Raw genomic sequence first — 15182 nt, 5'->3', positions numbered from 1 at the left:
CTAGGAGCAATGAAGTCTATATGCTTTGTTTGCCACTGACTAAAATTCCCCAGAGATACAGGGCTGTGAGTCTATCACATCAGTCTATCACAGTACATGGGATGAGCTATGGAAAATTTCACAAAATCTAAAAAAATCAGAGTGGCCCCTACGTCCTATTCTGGTAACATTTGCTTTAGAATGTGCATTGTTTGATGCCTCAGCCCTGAAAAACAAAGTATTTGGCTAAATGGCTCCATTTTTAAGTAAAGTGTGAGTCTACTGAGTTGATGCATCATTTGTACATCTGCATGAACTCTAGCCTCCAAGTTGCAGATCTGAACCTGCATAGATTTAAACTCAGAATAAAACCATCTCCTCTATATAAACTAGTAGATATAAAAATCCCTCAATATAATGCATAAAGTGTCACATACAAGTGTGATGTGCCAACATCATAGCATCACACGAAGGAAGAAAATGAAGTAACAACTCCTTAAGCTCATTGGTTAAAATGCTTTGGGGAGGGCGTTGGCTTATGATGAAAAGATGGGAGTGGGAAGACTTCTAGGTCTAGTTTTCAATCATTTGCTTTTCAAGTGCTGCTGTCTCAGTTGCCTCCTTGAGGAAATAAGTTTGCTGCTGCTTTCTGATCTAACATTTCTGTCTCTTTTTTTTTAAATTTATTTATTTCAGTTGGGGGCTAATTATTTTACAATATTGTAGTGGTTTTTGCCATACATTGACATGAATCAGCCATGGGTTTACATGTGTTCCCCATCCTGAACCCCCCTCCCACCTCTTTCCCCATCCCATCCCTCTGGGTCATCCCATGGCCCCAGCCCTGAGCATTTGTCTCATGCATTGAACCTGGAATGGTGTTCTGTTTCACATATGATAATATACATGTTTCAATGCTATTCTCTCAGAACGTCCCACTCTCACCTTCTCCCTCAGAGTCCATAAGACTGTTCTACGCATCTGTGTCTCTTATTCTGTCTCGCATATAGGGTTATCGTTACCATCTTTCAAATTCTGTATATATGCATTAGTATACTGTATTGGTGTTTTTCTTTCTGGCTTACTTCACTCTGTATAATGGGCTCCAGTTTCATCCATCTCAATAGAACTGATTCAAATGTATTCTTTTTAATGGCTGAGTAATATTCCATTGTGTATATGTACCACAGCTTCCTTATCCATTTCTGTCTTTAGGTGACGTACAATGGGGAGTGTTCCAACTCTGGGGGCATATGGAGTTTTTCTGTTTCTCTTGTGCATTAATATTAATATATCATGTTATTATTATACTGTATATTAGTATATATAGACAAGGAGATGAGTACATTTGATAGGCACCAATGAACTTTTGAGAGAAAAGGGATAGAGATCTTAATGCCATTTCTATATGTTCAAAGTTACTTAGGTATTTCTGATGGACTGAGATGGCTGTAACTGAGGTTAATTGACAAAAAAGAATCTTTTATTGCAGGACTTCTCAAAGTGCTCAGAACATCAGCATCACCTGGGAGCTTGTGAGAAATGTACAACCTGGGCCCACCTCACACCTGCTGAATCAGAATCTTTGAAGATGGGGCCCAGCAGAGAGTGCTTTTAAAAACCTCTCCAGGTGATTCATATGCACCTAAAGTTTTAAGAAGCAGTGTTAGCAGATGGATTAAACTTTCCTTTTTTTTTTTTCTTTGCAAGGTAGGAGTAAGCAGGTCAAAGTCAGCCTGGGGTCCCCTGGCAGGTAAGAAGAAAAGAATTTTCTAGTAATAACTGAAATGAGGGTTCAAAATTTTTTCATCTCAAAGAAGTAGATTCTCATTTTGTTCTCCACACTGGCAAAGCAGATACATTTGATTCTCTGTTTCTTGGGTTAAACATAAAGTCTTATATTTTCAAGAATTTTAGTTGTCCAATGCAACTTGTTAAAAACCCAAGTCTCAATGATTTGTGATCATTTTTAGAGGTTATCAGACTTCTAGCATAAAGGTTGAGACATTTAATCTGAAAATACGCATATTCCGAGTAGTTACATGCTTTTACATTTTGTGAGGAAAATAAACTATTTAAAGGTAGATAGGGAAGAAAAAGTTCAGGTTTATTCAAACCAGTATGTGTGGGTGCATGCTCAGTCCCTCAGTTGTGTCTGACTGTGACCCCATGGACTGTAGCCTGCCAGGTTCCTCCGTGCATGGGATTTTCCTGGCGAGAATACTGGAGTGGGTTGCCATTTCCTTCTCCACAAACTAGTATAAACAGTAGCTAAAACTTTTCCCTTGAAAACATTGTCATTACATAAAAAATATTTGCCAACTAGGAAAAAGAAAAATTATGTTACTGTTTTGGAAAACAAGACGTTATTTTTTCATTTGGAAGGAAATGCCTAAACTTGTAGGCTATATTTACTTTGTGTTCATTATCTGCCTAGTTTCAAAAACAGTTCAGTTCAGTTCAGTTCAAGGCTACTACAAAAGTTAATGAAATGCAAAAGATGAAAAGAGAGGAAGCTAGTAGTAAAGGTAATAAAATTATGTGAGATTTATTCTATAGCCAGCCCCCTTTGTAATTTTACCCTCTTCACATTTCCCAGTCCAGTATGATGGGACAGCAAATCTCTGAAAGGTTCTCTGAAAGGAGGGTCGGCTGCCTGGCCTCTTGTCAAAGGCACAGCAGGAGAACGGCAAGGTGTGTGAGGTTCATTTGCCTTTCCTGCTCTTTGCTTTTAAAGTATATTTCCTCAGCTAGTTCTTCTCTCCTCCCCCTACATTTTACTACATTTAAAAATAATAATTCATAGTTTGTTGAAATGCCAGTTATATTGGCTGGATAGATTTGAGTAATCCTCTCCTTGGTTACAATAGTAAATGTGATTGTTATATGTAGACAACCTAAAAACAGTCTCAAACATATGGGAAACAGAAAAAGAAAATGACTCTGGATTTCACCAATCTAAAGGTACTACTGTTAATAATTGGTGTAGTCTCTCTGAGTATACGTTCAGTGATGTTAGAGGGTTGAGATTATTCCCTCAATAGGATTCTGTAAGCATTTTCTGTATGAGTAGAGTTTCATAAGCATTATTTGTAATGGCTGCATGATATTCCACAGTATACAAATAGTATCATTTATTTATTTATTTATTTTTTGGTGCCCTGGGATGACCCTGAGGAATGGGATAGGGAAGGAGGTGGGAGGGGGGTTCAGGATGGGGAACACATGTACACACATGACTGATTCATGTCAATGTATGGCAAAAACCACTACAATATTGTAAAGTAATTAGCCTCCAATTAAAATAAATAAATTAAAAATAAATAAAGCTTTTCAGAAAAAAAAGTATCATTTATTTAAACATCTCTCTCTGGGGATTTAGGTTAATCCCTATAAAATAAATTGTGGCAAAGTTAATATCACAAAATCCTCACCTAGGTTGAATTCTTCAACAGACTGAAGTCTCATCTTCAATAAATGGAGCTGCTGCTTTGTTATGCAATGCTCTGTCTTCTCTAGCTAAGAAAAACGCTAAGAGAAGAGGAATATTTTTTAAGGCAAAATGACTAGTCAAGTAGTTATAGATAGAGTCACATACATTGAAAGAATCGATCTATAGTTTTCTGAGAAAAAACCAAAGCAGTCCTATGTTAAAAATTGTAATAAAAATTTTGTTTGCTTTGTCAGTACTAGATGCACACATTGTCTCTCACTCTCCCCTTCCTTCCTTCTTTCTTTCCTTTCTTCTCTCCATCTTTCCTCCTTCCCTCTGTCCCACTGTCTTCCCTCTCTTTTTCATCTGTACATTTCAGTGTTGTAAATCCTTTCTAGAACGAATCTAGTTCAGCTGTGCCTGGACTGCAGCTCTCCAGCTCCTTACTGAGCATCTATCCTCAGTAACACTAAAATCACCCTGTCTGTGAACGTGCTGACAGGACTGAAAGTGGCTCAGAAGAGAAAGCTTATTCCACACCATTTTAAAAATGATGCTGCCATAATGAGATTTGTGGCTCACAAGCAAAGGCTGGGTGTCTTGTGCACTTAAAAGACCTGTTCCTCGTGGCAGGAAAGAACTGTTTGGCCCAAACTAAACGTAACCAAAATATCTTCCTAGCAATACTCTTTTAAAAGTATTTGCATGAGTCACTAAGTTAGCTTCTTGAATTTTTTGACAATTTTATAAAATCCTTTTTTAATATGGCACTCTCAGCATGGCTCTTCAGTCTAAAGAAATGTTACTATAATAATACGACTACAGTTCTCGGAGGCTTTATTTTCTGCTTAATGATATATGTGCATATCATGTGACTGCTTGTAGACCATATGAATATATTATGGCTTAAAACTCAGAATTTAAATTTCATGGACCATGCTAAAATTCAATAAAACTACATTTGAATGCAAGGGGGAAAGAGCAACATGTGGCTTGAATTTTCCTTAAAATACACAGAGGATAGTTAAGGGGGAAAGTGCTTGGGACAGAGTACATCTGGAGTTTTGCCAAACTCATACATTTAAACAATGGCTTAAGACTGAATTCAAACCCAAGCAAATCTCTTCAATCTCCCCCAAAGAGTACAAGGTAGTATTTCAGCTTTGAAAGATAAAGTTAATGAAAATACTTTCAATGAGCAAAATGAAAATGTTGGACTTGAAGAAACAGTTTTGCCCTTTGGAATTTAAGAACTTCCTACCTTCACTGGGATTCCCTTTCTGCATTTTCACCCACAAAGAGGTTATCATTGGCTTTTTGAAGCCATGTCTTTAGTTTTCCATCTTCAATGCCGATTCCACCCTGACCCCCACCCCATGTAGAATCATACACACACAGTTTGATGAGCACTAACACTGCTTCATACCCTTGACATAACATCCAAACCTGAACATGACCCTGAACTACCCTTTCTGCCTATCTGATAGTCAGGTACAATGGGTGAGAATTCTTATCAATGGAGAAGTCAAATCCCAGCACAATTTACTGGGATCCCTGTATAATTTTTGCATCTCAGAAACGGCAGTTTTGTCAGGTGAATGGAGTTTAAAGGGAACCAGTGGCTTTGGTGGTCAAGGTTTCTTCTCCTAAGGCATCACTTCTATTCTTTTCTGCAGTATTGCTCTACTATTGCCAAGCAGGCAAATGCCACCTTTGAGTCCCAGCAGAACATGCATTGATCTGCTTTCCAAACCTCCCAAATGCAAAGATGCTTGGAGTTCAGCAGTGCCACTTACAGCTAACTGGCTCTGATTTCAATGGATACAACCAGCCCTCCTTCCTGGCTGGACTAATGCCAGTCTACTTAAGGAGATAATTGACCACAAACCAGCCTGACTGACAGGCTTTCTAAGTGCCAGATGACAAATGTGCTAGTTCTGGCCTTTGCAGGAGGGCTTGTTCTCCTAGGGACCACAGCTAAAATAGCTTTGTCCTCCCTCAGCCCTGAGCTCTCTTCTCAGCTGCCCAAGGAAATGTTATCAAATAGATCATTCCAAGTTGTTTTCCTTCTATTTTGATTTTAAGGGCAGCTACATTAAAATCTTTCCCCCTCCTCTTTGCTTCTCCCCATGTTTCTCAAGTTTCTGTGCCTTCCGTGAAGTAGGATACAGGCTAAGCCACTACAATGTTTTCTATCATCCTGGAAACAAGGAGCATAATTTCAGGTTATCTCCACTAGTACTTAGTAAACTAAGAATGATTTTATTAATCTTGTGAACTGAGATGGTCATACATTTGTAAGTGTCTCTATTTCTATCTCACTGGTGTCTAAAACTTACTTTCTCTCTATTCCAACATGTAACTAGAGGGAGAACCACATGAGAGATCATAATGAGATCAGGACTCAGTTGAGAGTTACAGTTAGACTTCAGATCCCATCCTAGTTAAGAGGGGGATCTTCAGTACGAGGGTTTAATTGGGACCTCCCTTGGGAACAGAGCTTTGACAGAAAGCTCCCCCCACTTTGTTTACATGAACTCCTTTGTTCTCCAACATCAATGCCATGTATAGCTTCTGTTGGGTACCAGGTTCTCCTCTTGGATGAAAACTTGAGTAGAATCATCTCTCAGCTCACTTTACCTTTCCTTCTCCTTTCTCTCTCTCTCCTTACAGTAAAAACAAAGCACAACAACCATGCTTTCCCCACAGAGGGAGGAGGGGTTCCAGGAATTTGGGGGTGTGAGACTGAGTTGCTAAGAGTGTCCTGCGAAATGCAGAGGGTCAATTACTCATCCTTCTCTGCCTAGTTGGCCCAGAGGCTCCTTGCTTCTCAGGAGAGACTGTCACTTCAGCTAGGCCCTTGGGTGCCGGATGTCACTTTGGACTGTGCCCCTCTGCAGGAAGTGGGAAAATGGGCACTGCTAAAAAAAGCCCAGTAGCTCTTTGGGGCAGGTGGAGAAGGAAGAAGAGATATCACTGGGATCCAGTGACTGCCATTCTTTGGCCTGATGACTTGCCGCCCCTACACTAGGGGTCCCAGCCTGGAGCTTCGGGGCACCAACTCACCCAGAGGTGGATGAAGCAGTCAGGCTCCCAAGTCTCCCCAAGTCTATGCTGCCCACGCCAGTGGCTTTCCTTTTCTGTCTTTCAACACTCTCAGATTATTGTAAAGGAAAATCCTGCAGGAAACTTTGCAGTCTCAAGCTTAAAGTTGGAATATACTACAGTTGCTTGGGCCTCCAAGGAGACAGTGACCTCCATTCAGACTTGTCTCCCAGGCGAACCCTAAACTTAGCTGAACCGGTGCAATAAAGTGAAAGAAAGTGAAAGTGAAGTCGCTCAGTCGTGTCTGACTCTTTGGACTGTAGCCTACCAGGCTCCTCTGTCCATGGATTTTCCAGGCAAGAGTACTGGAGTGGGTTGCCATTTCCTTCTCCAGAGGATCTTCCCAACCCAGGGATTGAACCTGGATCTCCCGCATTGTAGGTAGACGCTTTACCGTCTGAGCCACCAATAGGACTTTCAAATAAGGGATGTGTGGAAATTTTTATTTTTAAGAAGCAATGCAAATCCCCTTAGTGTCATTAGTGAGCAGATCATTTCGTTGGCAGTTTATTTTCTTCTGATGAAGAGGCGGGCTTCTGTTGGGCTGGTTCAAGATGGAGCCCTGTTTGAGGTGCCCCACCACTTCCCCGCGCAGCTCCTCGGGAGTTGCAGCCCACATGGTCTCTCCAGCGAGCCCCGGCTGCGGTTGGCTGCGGGGGCCCCCGGCTCTCTCAGGACACATGCTGCCGAGGATGCGCAACAGGTCTCCTAGGGCTTCTTGGGAGTGTGGCCCGCGGCGGCAGTGGCGGCGTCCGGGCGCCCTCCTCCCCGCCACGAGCCCGCCCAGCAGACTTAATGGGGCCCCGCGGCACCCATCCAATGACACCGGGACCCGGCCGCGCCCCACTCTCAAAAGAGGGTCAGAGAAACCCTCAGAAAAGGGAAAGGGTATTGGTGATGATGTGTTGCTAATAAACCTCATGTAGGAACAGAAAACGTTCCTTGTTGCGGGGTTTTTTGTTTGTTTGTTTGTTTGTTTGCTAATCCGGCCTCTCCCACTGAGGTGGACTAGAGCTTGGTTAGGAAAGCAGCGAAAGAATGGGTAGTATAGATACAGTTACTACGCCAACTGATAAAAGGAGCCATGGAGGGGGAAACCTGTGCTGCTGCCGCTCCTCCTGTGAACTCACCCTCTTGATGCTCACAAGTCTGAAATGAAAAGGGAAGAGGAGGATTTGCCACGTCCCCAGACTTTCCCCCAGTGGGCACTCACACCGCGGCCTCGTCTCTTGAGAAGCGAAACACCTTTACACCGGCACATCCAGAGAGAAGCTTTAATGGAGAACACCGCGTACAACACAGGCAGACATGAACTTGGCACAAAGTCACAACCCGAACGCGGCGCGGACACAAGCCAGAGGCGACTCGGGGCATAGGACAGCGACCTCCTCCCTTCCCGCCCCCATTCGTTCCCAAACGTTTGTTGCGAGTAAAGTGCTATTCCGGGGCTCAAAAACGAGGAAGAGCAACAGCGGCAAAGCAAGTTTCTTTTCCATTCACGGACTGAAACAGAGTTCGCCTGAAAGACGAACGCGCCCAAATAGCACACGGAATACCAAAGCGACGGTCATCCTCACACGGCTGTCCCAAGGAGGCTGGAGGGCAACGGCCACGAAACGCTCCTGGAAACGTTAAGAGCAATCTTGTCGGGTGACACGGCAGGTTTTTCTTGCATTCTAGAGTTACGGGAACAAAATCCCGCGATGCAAGTAATTAAAAAAAAAACCCAAATGGAACGGATCATGGGAATTCACATTATCTGGGGGCTCCTCAATGGTCTCATCCGATTGATTAACAAACGAATTGCAGGTAGAAAGTCTCCTTTAATGTCTCTCTTTGGTTATGTTTCCCGAACTTACTTTTGAAGTCTGAGGCTTTGTGCTTTAAGCTGCGGCCATTCTCTTTTGTGCAAACTAATTGCTTTAGCCGTTCCTTCTGTCCTTCTCGACCCTCGGGTCAGAGCCAAGAAACTTAACTGTTTCCCAAGATCCTTGGTGAGTTTCCCACTGTCTCCCCCGAACCCCTCGCCCCAGGCTTTATTCATGCTACCGTGTCCTTGTCCATTTCACTGACCAGGAAAATAACAGTATCAAATGCTCCCTCTTTTCCTTCTTAAATAAAACGAGATTTCCTTAGTGAACAGCACTTTTGTCTAGAATATTAACGAAGGGCGGCTGTCTGGGGTTGAGACCCGCCGGGAGAAACGCGGTGGCTGAGGTCCGCCTCAGCCTCACTCTCTGTTGGATTTCTCCCAGGGAGGTTTAGCTCTGCTGGCGTCTGCTCCCGGGAATAAGAATCGAAATCCATTTCCTGTATGTCAGCGAATGAGGCTTAAACTCTTTTGTTCCCTTCCCGCATAACTTATGGATTTATAATATTAATTACAATAGAAACTCTTACCTGAAAACTGGTTTTCATTAATCTGATTGTACAATATAGTATAAACACAGACACAGTGTCATATTTATTCAGACCACTGGAAAATCCACTTTCGGGTTTGTTGGTCGGTTTAAATACCTTCTTTTCCCAGCAAAAACTGGGGCTCGTCAGCTGTGCCCGACCTGGGCAAGGCGCTCCCACCTTCTCCGGCGGGCGGTCCCGGGCCAGGCGTTTGTCCATGAGAACCCGCTGGGTACCCTAAGAGTGCACCAGCACCGAGGGCAGAGAGCTGCCTTTGGTCTCGGCCGCGCCCGGGGCGGTGGGCTCCATCAGGGCGGCGGCGGGCGAGGCGGCGGCCGCCGGGCACACGGTGGACGGCGCCGGCGGCTGCTGTGCGGCCCCGGGGACAGCGAGCGTCGGCGGCAGCGCGGCCACTGGAGGCAGCGCGGGAGTCGGCTTGATGGGCACGGGCACCGCGGGGAGGCTCTGGCTTGCCGAGTGGCACAGGGCCTTGACCGGCACCCCGAAGGCGCCGTACTCCGGGCCCACGGGGACCCCTGCGGCTGCAGCGGCGGCGGCCGCCGCGGCCACCGAATCCATGACGCCGACGTGCGGCCACACGGAGCTGACCACGTTGCCGAGCTGGCCCGGCACGGGGTAACCCAGGTGGTGCATGACCGACGCCAAGGGCAGCCCGCCGGCCTGCAGCACGCCCTTGTAGTCCCGGCCTATGATGTTTTCGATGGCAAACGGGTGCTTGAAGCCCGACGTAGACGCGGCAGCGGCGGCGGCGGCGGCGGCGGCTGAGCCCAGCCCGTAGGGCGGGAACTGTGACAGGCGCCCCACGCTGCCCACTGCCGCCGCCGCCGCCGCCGCTGCCGCCGCCGCCACGGCCGCCGCCTCCTGCATCTTGCCGGGGTGAGACTGCTGCGGAGGCGGCGGCGGAGGCGGCGGAGGCTGCTGCGGCGGCTGCGAAGCGAGGGGCGGCGGCGGCTGCGGAGCGGGAGGCGGCTGCTGGTGGAAATAGTGCACCATGTGCGGCGGGGGAGGCGGCGGCGGCGGGTGGTGGTGGTGATGGTGATGGTGCGCCGCGGCGTGGTGGTGATGGTGCGGGTGGTGCGCGTGGTGGGGGTGCACGTGCCCTCCGGGCCCAGCGCCCGGCGCGCCCTTGGTGCTTCCAGCCTGCAGGTGAGGGTGGTCGGCGCGCAGCACCTTGAAGCGCTTGCGGCGCCGCAGAAAGCTGCCGTTCTCGAACATGTCGCCGCAGTCGGGATGCAGTGCCCAGAAGCTGCCCTTGCCGGGCTGGTCGGGCCGCCGCGGGATCTTGATGAAGCAGTCGTTGAAGGAGAGGTTGTGGCGCAGGCTGTTCTGCCAGCGCTGCGTGTGCTCGCGGTAGTAGGGGAAGCGTTCCATGATGAACTTATAGATGTCGCTCAGCGGCAGCATCTTTTCCGCTGAGTGTTGGATGGCCATCGCGGTCAGCGAGATGTAAGAGTAGGGAGGCTTTTGGTCGCTGTACGAACTCTTACCCGGCCGCGGCATCGCCCCCGGCGCCTCCACCGCCCTCTGGCCCACACTGGACCGCAACGTCGCTCCGCACCCCACTCCCGGGGCCTGGCTGTCTTCACTAACCCGCACTCCCCCTTCCCAGGCCCGCCACCCCGCCCTCTTTCCCCCCAGACCCTCTCGCCGTTTCTCTCCCGCCTTCTCCCAGCTGCCTGTGGTCTCCGCGCTTGGCCTCTAGAGCCAATTTAGCAATCCGACGCTCGCAACTTCTGGCCTCGACGGCTGCGAACCCGCGCGCACAGTCGCAAGCGGGGCGCGCCAGCTTCACTGCCACCCTCCCGGCGTCTTCCCGCGGGTGGCCAGAGGTTAAGCGTGGGAGCTGGCGGAGGAGGAGTCGGGAGGGGCCGTGTTTCCTTCTGGCTCCGTCTCGTCTTTCTCTCGGTCCGAGGGAAGCGCGGACCCAAAGAGCTGGAAGGAAGGACTGGGCAGTCAAGACTCTGGCCCTTTAAATCCGAGTTGGCGCTCGTAATGCAGGAGGCCGGGGGCGGCGGGACTGAACAGCGCGCGGCACGCTGCCCGATGACCCGTCTCTTAATCCGCTGTGTGTTCTCGTGCTCCTGGAGAGGAGAGGCGAGGTAAGGAGAAGAGAGCTCGGCTCCGGCAGCCCGCGTCTCGCTTCTCTCCGGCAGCTAGCAGCGGATCCGGGGGGTAGAGCTGTAGGCGGTCGCTTTGCAGCGGGGGGTGAAAGTTTGTAGGTTTCTGCAGCGGCGGCGGCGCTTGCAGACCCTGAGGAGGGGCGGGGGCGCTGGACGCGGGGCGCCGGCGGAGGGGCTTCTGCGAGCGCCAGGAGGGCGCTGGGCTGTCCGGGCCCGCTCAGTTGCAGCCGCTTTCCCGGGCCTGTCTGGAGCTGGAGAGGCGGCGGCGGCGGCTGTGGCAGCGACGCGCTCTCCTGACTGCGTTTTGTAATGGTCCCCGAGACGCCGAGACCCCCGCAGCTCGCGCTTCGAGACTATCACATGACCGAGGCTGAGGGACTCCGCCGCCGCCGCCGAGTCTCTCGTTGAAGAAGGGACGAGAAGGCGCCGAGCCTCGCCCCCGCCCCCTCCTCCACCTCGACTCGGGCGCCCCCACCCCCAGCATTTACCACCCGCTCGGCAGCCCCCAGCCTCGGCGGAGTGGGGCGGGGGGCGCAGGCTGTTCGCAGGGAGGGGCACGGTGCCCGGTACGGTCCCCGCCACTGCACCCCACCCGGGTCGCGCACGGCAGAGGGGGACAGGAAACTGCTTTCTCGTTCCTCTCCTGCACCTCCCGCCTGTCCCCGCCCTTTCAGGCTTCCCTCTTCCCACCTACCCGCTCTGGTCTTCTCTCTCCTCACACTGCTTTCCTCCTGGACTAACCACTCTGGGTCAAGTTCACAGCAGCGTGGCCTCGAGACCTCTTCTCTGCACGTAATCTCAAAGGCCGGAGGGTTGGAAGGAAAAGCTATCGCAGAGGCGAGCCAGAGGCGTTTTCGCCAAATGTCAATTTCATCACAATTTTATGGCGCGCCAACTGAGTGTCGGCCCCAGTGATAGGCACCTGGTACAGGGAGGCCTGGAACAGCTCTCTGCGCTCCAGAACCGCAGTCTAGTGCGACAGACTGACAGTAGCTGGGAAATTTGGATAAATACTAAGGGCTTTATGGATGGAGGCCTCACCAAGAGCGGGTGGGTGCGACAGCGTTTCTTTGGGTGGTAACATCTGAGCTGGGGCCAGAAGGAGGGCTTGAAAGCTCAGAGGTCTCATCACCTGGGTGTGTCAGAGCGCAGTCTTGCTATTTTCAGCACATCGAGGGAGAAGTAAATAATTAAAATTAAATAGGAGGTCAAAATGATCAATCCACAGGGCCCTGATTATGACCTGTGAGGCTGGATGAGCCCTAGCGCTGAGGTCCTCAAGCTTGATGGGATTCCCGAAGCAGTTTCCTGCTCTACATTCTCTTGCACACCCATGAGCGAATCCCAACTGACTGGAGAGAACCTGCAGTTATACTCTGGTTTTGGTTGTCTTTGCCAGAGGAAAAGCAGAGTTTGGAGATTGTATGTGTACATATATACACATGTATGTATATGTATACACAGACATACATACATTCCTTCTGTCTCTTGGCCTCAGTTTCTTTATTTATAAAATGAGATGTGTGAAGTTGGAAATTTCACGGGTGCCTTCCAGTTCGGAGATTTGAGGAGAAAGGAGCAGTTAAGGACTGTGAATCATTCTGTATTTAATGTCTTCTATTCCGTGCCTAAATTTGGAGGCAGAAGGCTGTTGGCCCAGACTGTTTCGGAGACTGCCCCTTGCTCTTCCACCTTGACGACACCAGGTCGAGTGTTTTTAGCTTCCGACGTTTGGTGAGCTGCCCAAGAAGAGGAGTAGGAGAAGGGCTGTTCGCCCGTCGGGTTGCAGGAGCGCAGTGAGCGGAACAGATTCACAATATTCATCTTCAGGCAGGAGCTGGATTTCTGGCTAGTGCTATTTGGCCAGTTTTTTCTAGGTCCGCAGACGTTTTAGAATAGGCATTAAAAGTGGAGCATGCCAGAGGGCCCCAGGGGGAAAGAGCAACTTCTTGGTTGCTCCTTTCCTTAGACACCTTCAGAGCCGGATGCTTTTGCTGGCACTTCAAGCCGGGAACGCTCCTTCCGCCAGTGGAGTTTTTGCGGGATTTTTGGTCTGCTGATGCAGTTTAAAGAACCAAGCAGCAGACGGCTTCCTGGCCTCAAGAAGTCACGGAAAAATTCCGATGAGGCCCACAGTTACAGTGACAGCTAGAGCCCGCTGGCGCCGGGTGTCCCCTTCTCCCTTGACGGATGTGGTGCGAGAACAGCCCTGTCCAGGCCCAAGAGCCGCCGAAAGGCTGCTGGTGGGAGCTCGGCATGCCCAGAGCGCAAAGGCTCTTCCGGCCCTGGCCCCGCACGCCTCGCGGGCAACGGCAAATTTTGTTAAAAGATCTTTTCCGCGCCCTCCGGGAAAAGCTGTGCCTCCTGTTTGGAAGCAGCTTGAGGTCGTTCTAGCCTGGCAACTGGACTCCAAGGCGTCTGGGGACAGCGAGGGCAGGGGGCCTCGAAGGGTGCTCGGACCAAGCGAGGGCGCATAAAACCTCAGTACTACAGCTGGAGCCGGACGCTCGCTGGGTGAGCTCGGCCCGGCCCACAGACCTGCCTCCACCACCTCGTGGGGCCGCGAGCCGTGTGACCGGCACCTTCCGCCTCGGCGAGCCAGCGGCGTTCAGCTGGCTGAGTGGCTCCGGGCAACTCGAACCCAAACAGAGCTGCGGAGGTCGAGCGAGAGCCTCAAGCCTCACGCTTCCTCGTCCCGGGTGGACTTGTCAAGAGTAGAAAGTACTTCCCCGCCCTGAAGCCCCAGCCAGCTCCCGCGGCCCGGGCCCGCGTCGCAGCGGAGAGCGCGGCCGAGGAGTATTATGGGGGATTCCCGGGGGCGCGGGGCCTAGCAGCCCGGCTCCGGCCGCCGTGGGGGGCGCGCCCGCCCTCTCTCCCCCTCCATCCCCCGAGGTTGATTTAATTCCGGCAAGTTTTGCAGACGCGCAGCAGCACTGGCGGGGGCCGGTACGCGCGCGCTCCAGCTGCCTGCAGACAGTCCCCCGTTCAAGAAAAACAGATCAAGTAACCACCCTGGCACCAACCAGTCGGTTTCAAGTTTCCGCGTGTAATTTTTTATTTTTTAAAACAACCACTACGCTATACAAATATTGGCTGGCGCTGAGGACGCTGGCAGGCAAATCATCGCCCCGGGCTTAGTGTAATTATCTCAGGCGTATTTGGTTTACCCCTTAGGCAATTGTTGGCGACGCTCGGCTAGAAAGAGGGGTTCCTTGCAAGTTTTTATTGCGTTTAATTGGCTCTATAGAGGGGAGTAAAAATTTGCCAGAAAACGATGTGGAACTTTAGAAGCGGCTATTTATTCATTCTTTCTTCTTTATGCCCCCTCCCCCAGCTCCGCGGAAGGTCCCACGCACCCCTCAGCCTGGGTCTAGGCCAGACGATCCCGAAGCTTCCGTGGACAGCTGTGCCCAGCGTGAGGAGGAGTGCAGGTGACCCACGGGGCTAGAAGGATGTGCAGGACTAGGAAAAAGGTAAAACTTATGCGCTCATCTCGATTTTCATAGGTTCTTTGTTTACCCACTGACCTTTGACTTGCGGATGGTTGCCAGAGTTAGCGACATTTGGGATTCTCTCAGGCACATTCACTGTCACCCCACCCAGGCTCTCGCCCGGCCCCCAGCTGACTCCAACGCCCATTCATTTCCCATCCCTTAGCCCTAACAAGGGCTTGCGGCTGGTGGGAGAAGGCCGGCTCGGGATCCCGCGCACGTGATTTCCAGGCCTAACCCTGGCACCACCTGCTGGTTGACCCTGGTGGCGTAGTTTCCTCGCTCCGGACTTTATTCGCCCCCCACTCCCGGAAATAAGCAGGAGTCACAACGGAGCTTTCAGAGGCCCCGCGCTCTCAGGAACTGAGTTTTGAGGTTGTGCTCCCGATCCGCGACGTGGTTGTGTAGGAGGCCTGGGCAAACCCGCGCAGGGACCCCAGCATCAGAGCAGCCCGGGACCCTGTGGGGCAGCGGCATCGTCCTTCCTCCGCTCGCGTGGTCCCGGGAGGCCTTAGTCTCTAGCCTGGCCGCCCGACCCGGATATTTCCGACCCATCCAGCGGGGGCCCTAGCCCAGCAGGCGCCGGGGGCACAGGTGTTCGCTCCGCCACTCCTTGGATTTGTGCGTGGAGGC

At 50.6% G+C, this 15182-nt stretch overlaps 1 protein-coding gene across 1 annotated transcript; it reads right to left on the bottom strand.

Annotated features, from left to right (window-relative positions):
• Nucleotides 1-9154: 9154 nt before the first annotated feature.
• On the bottom strand, nt 9155-10438 carry FOXB2 (forkhead box B2). Its single transcript, XM_081571291.1, has one exon. The coding sequence runs from the start codon at nt 10436-10438 to the stop codon at nt 9155-9157; it is 1284 nt and encodes a 427-aa protein (XP_081427417.1).
• Nucleotides 10439-15182: the final 4744 nt, after the last annotated feature.

This window comes from Giraffa tippelskirchi, chromosome 1 (genome assembly GCF_054371585.1).
Source record: "Giraffa tippelskirchi isolate mGirTip1 chromosome 1, T2T-mGirTip1v1.2.pri, whole genome shotgun sequence".
NCBI lineage: Eukaryota > Metazoa > Chordata > Mammalia > Artiodactyla > Giraffidae > Giraffa > Giraffa tippelskirchi.
This window is presented reverse-complemented; position numbering and strand designations above follow the sequence as displayed.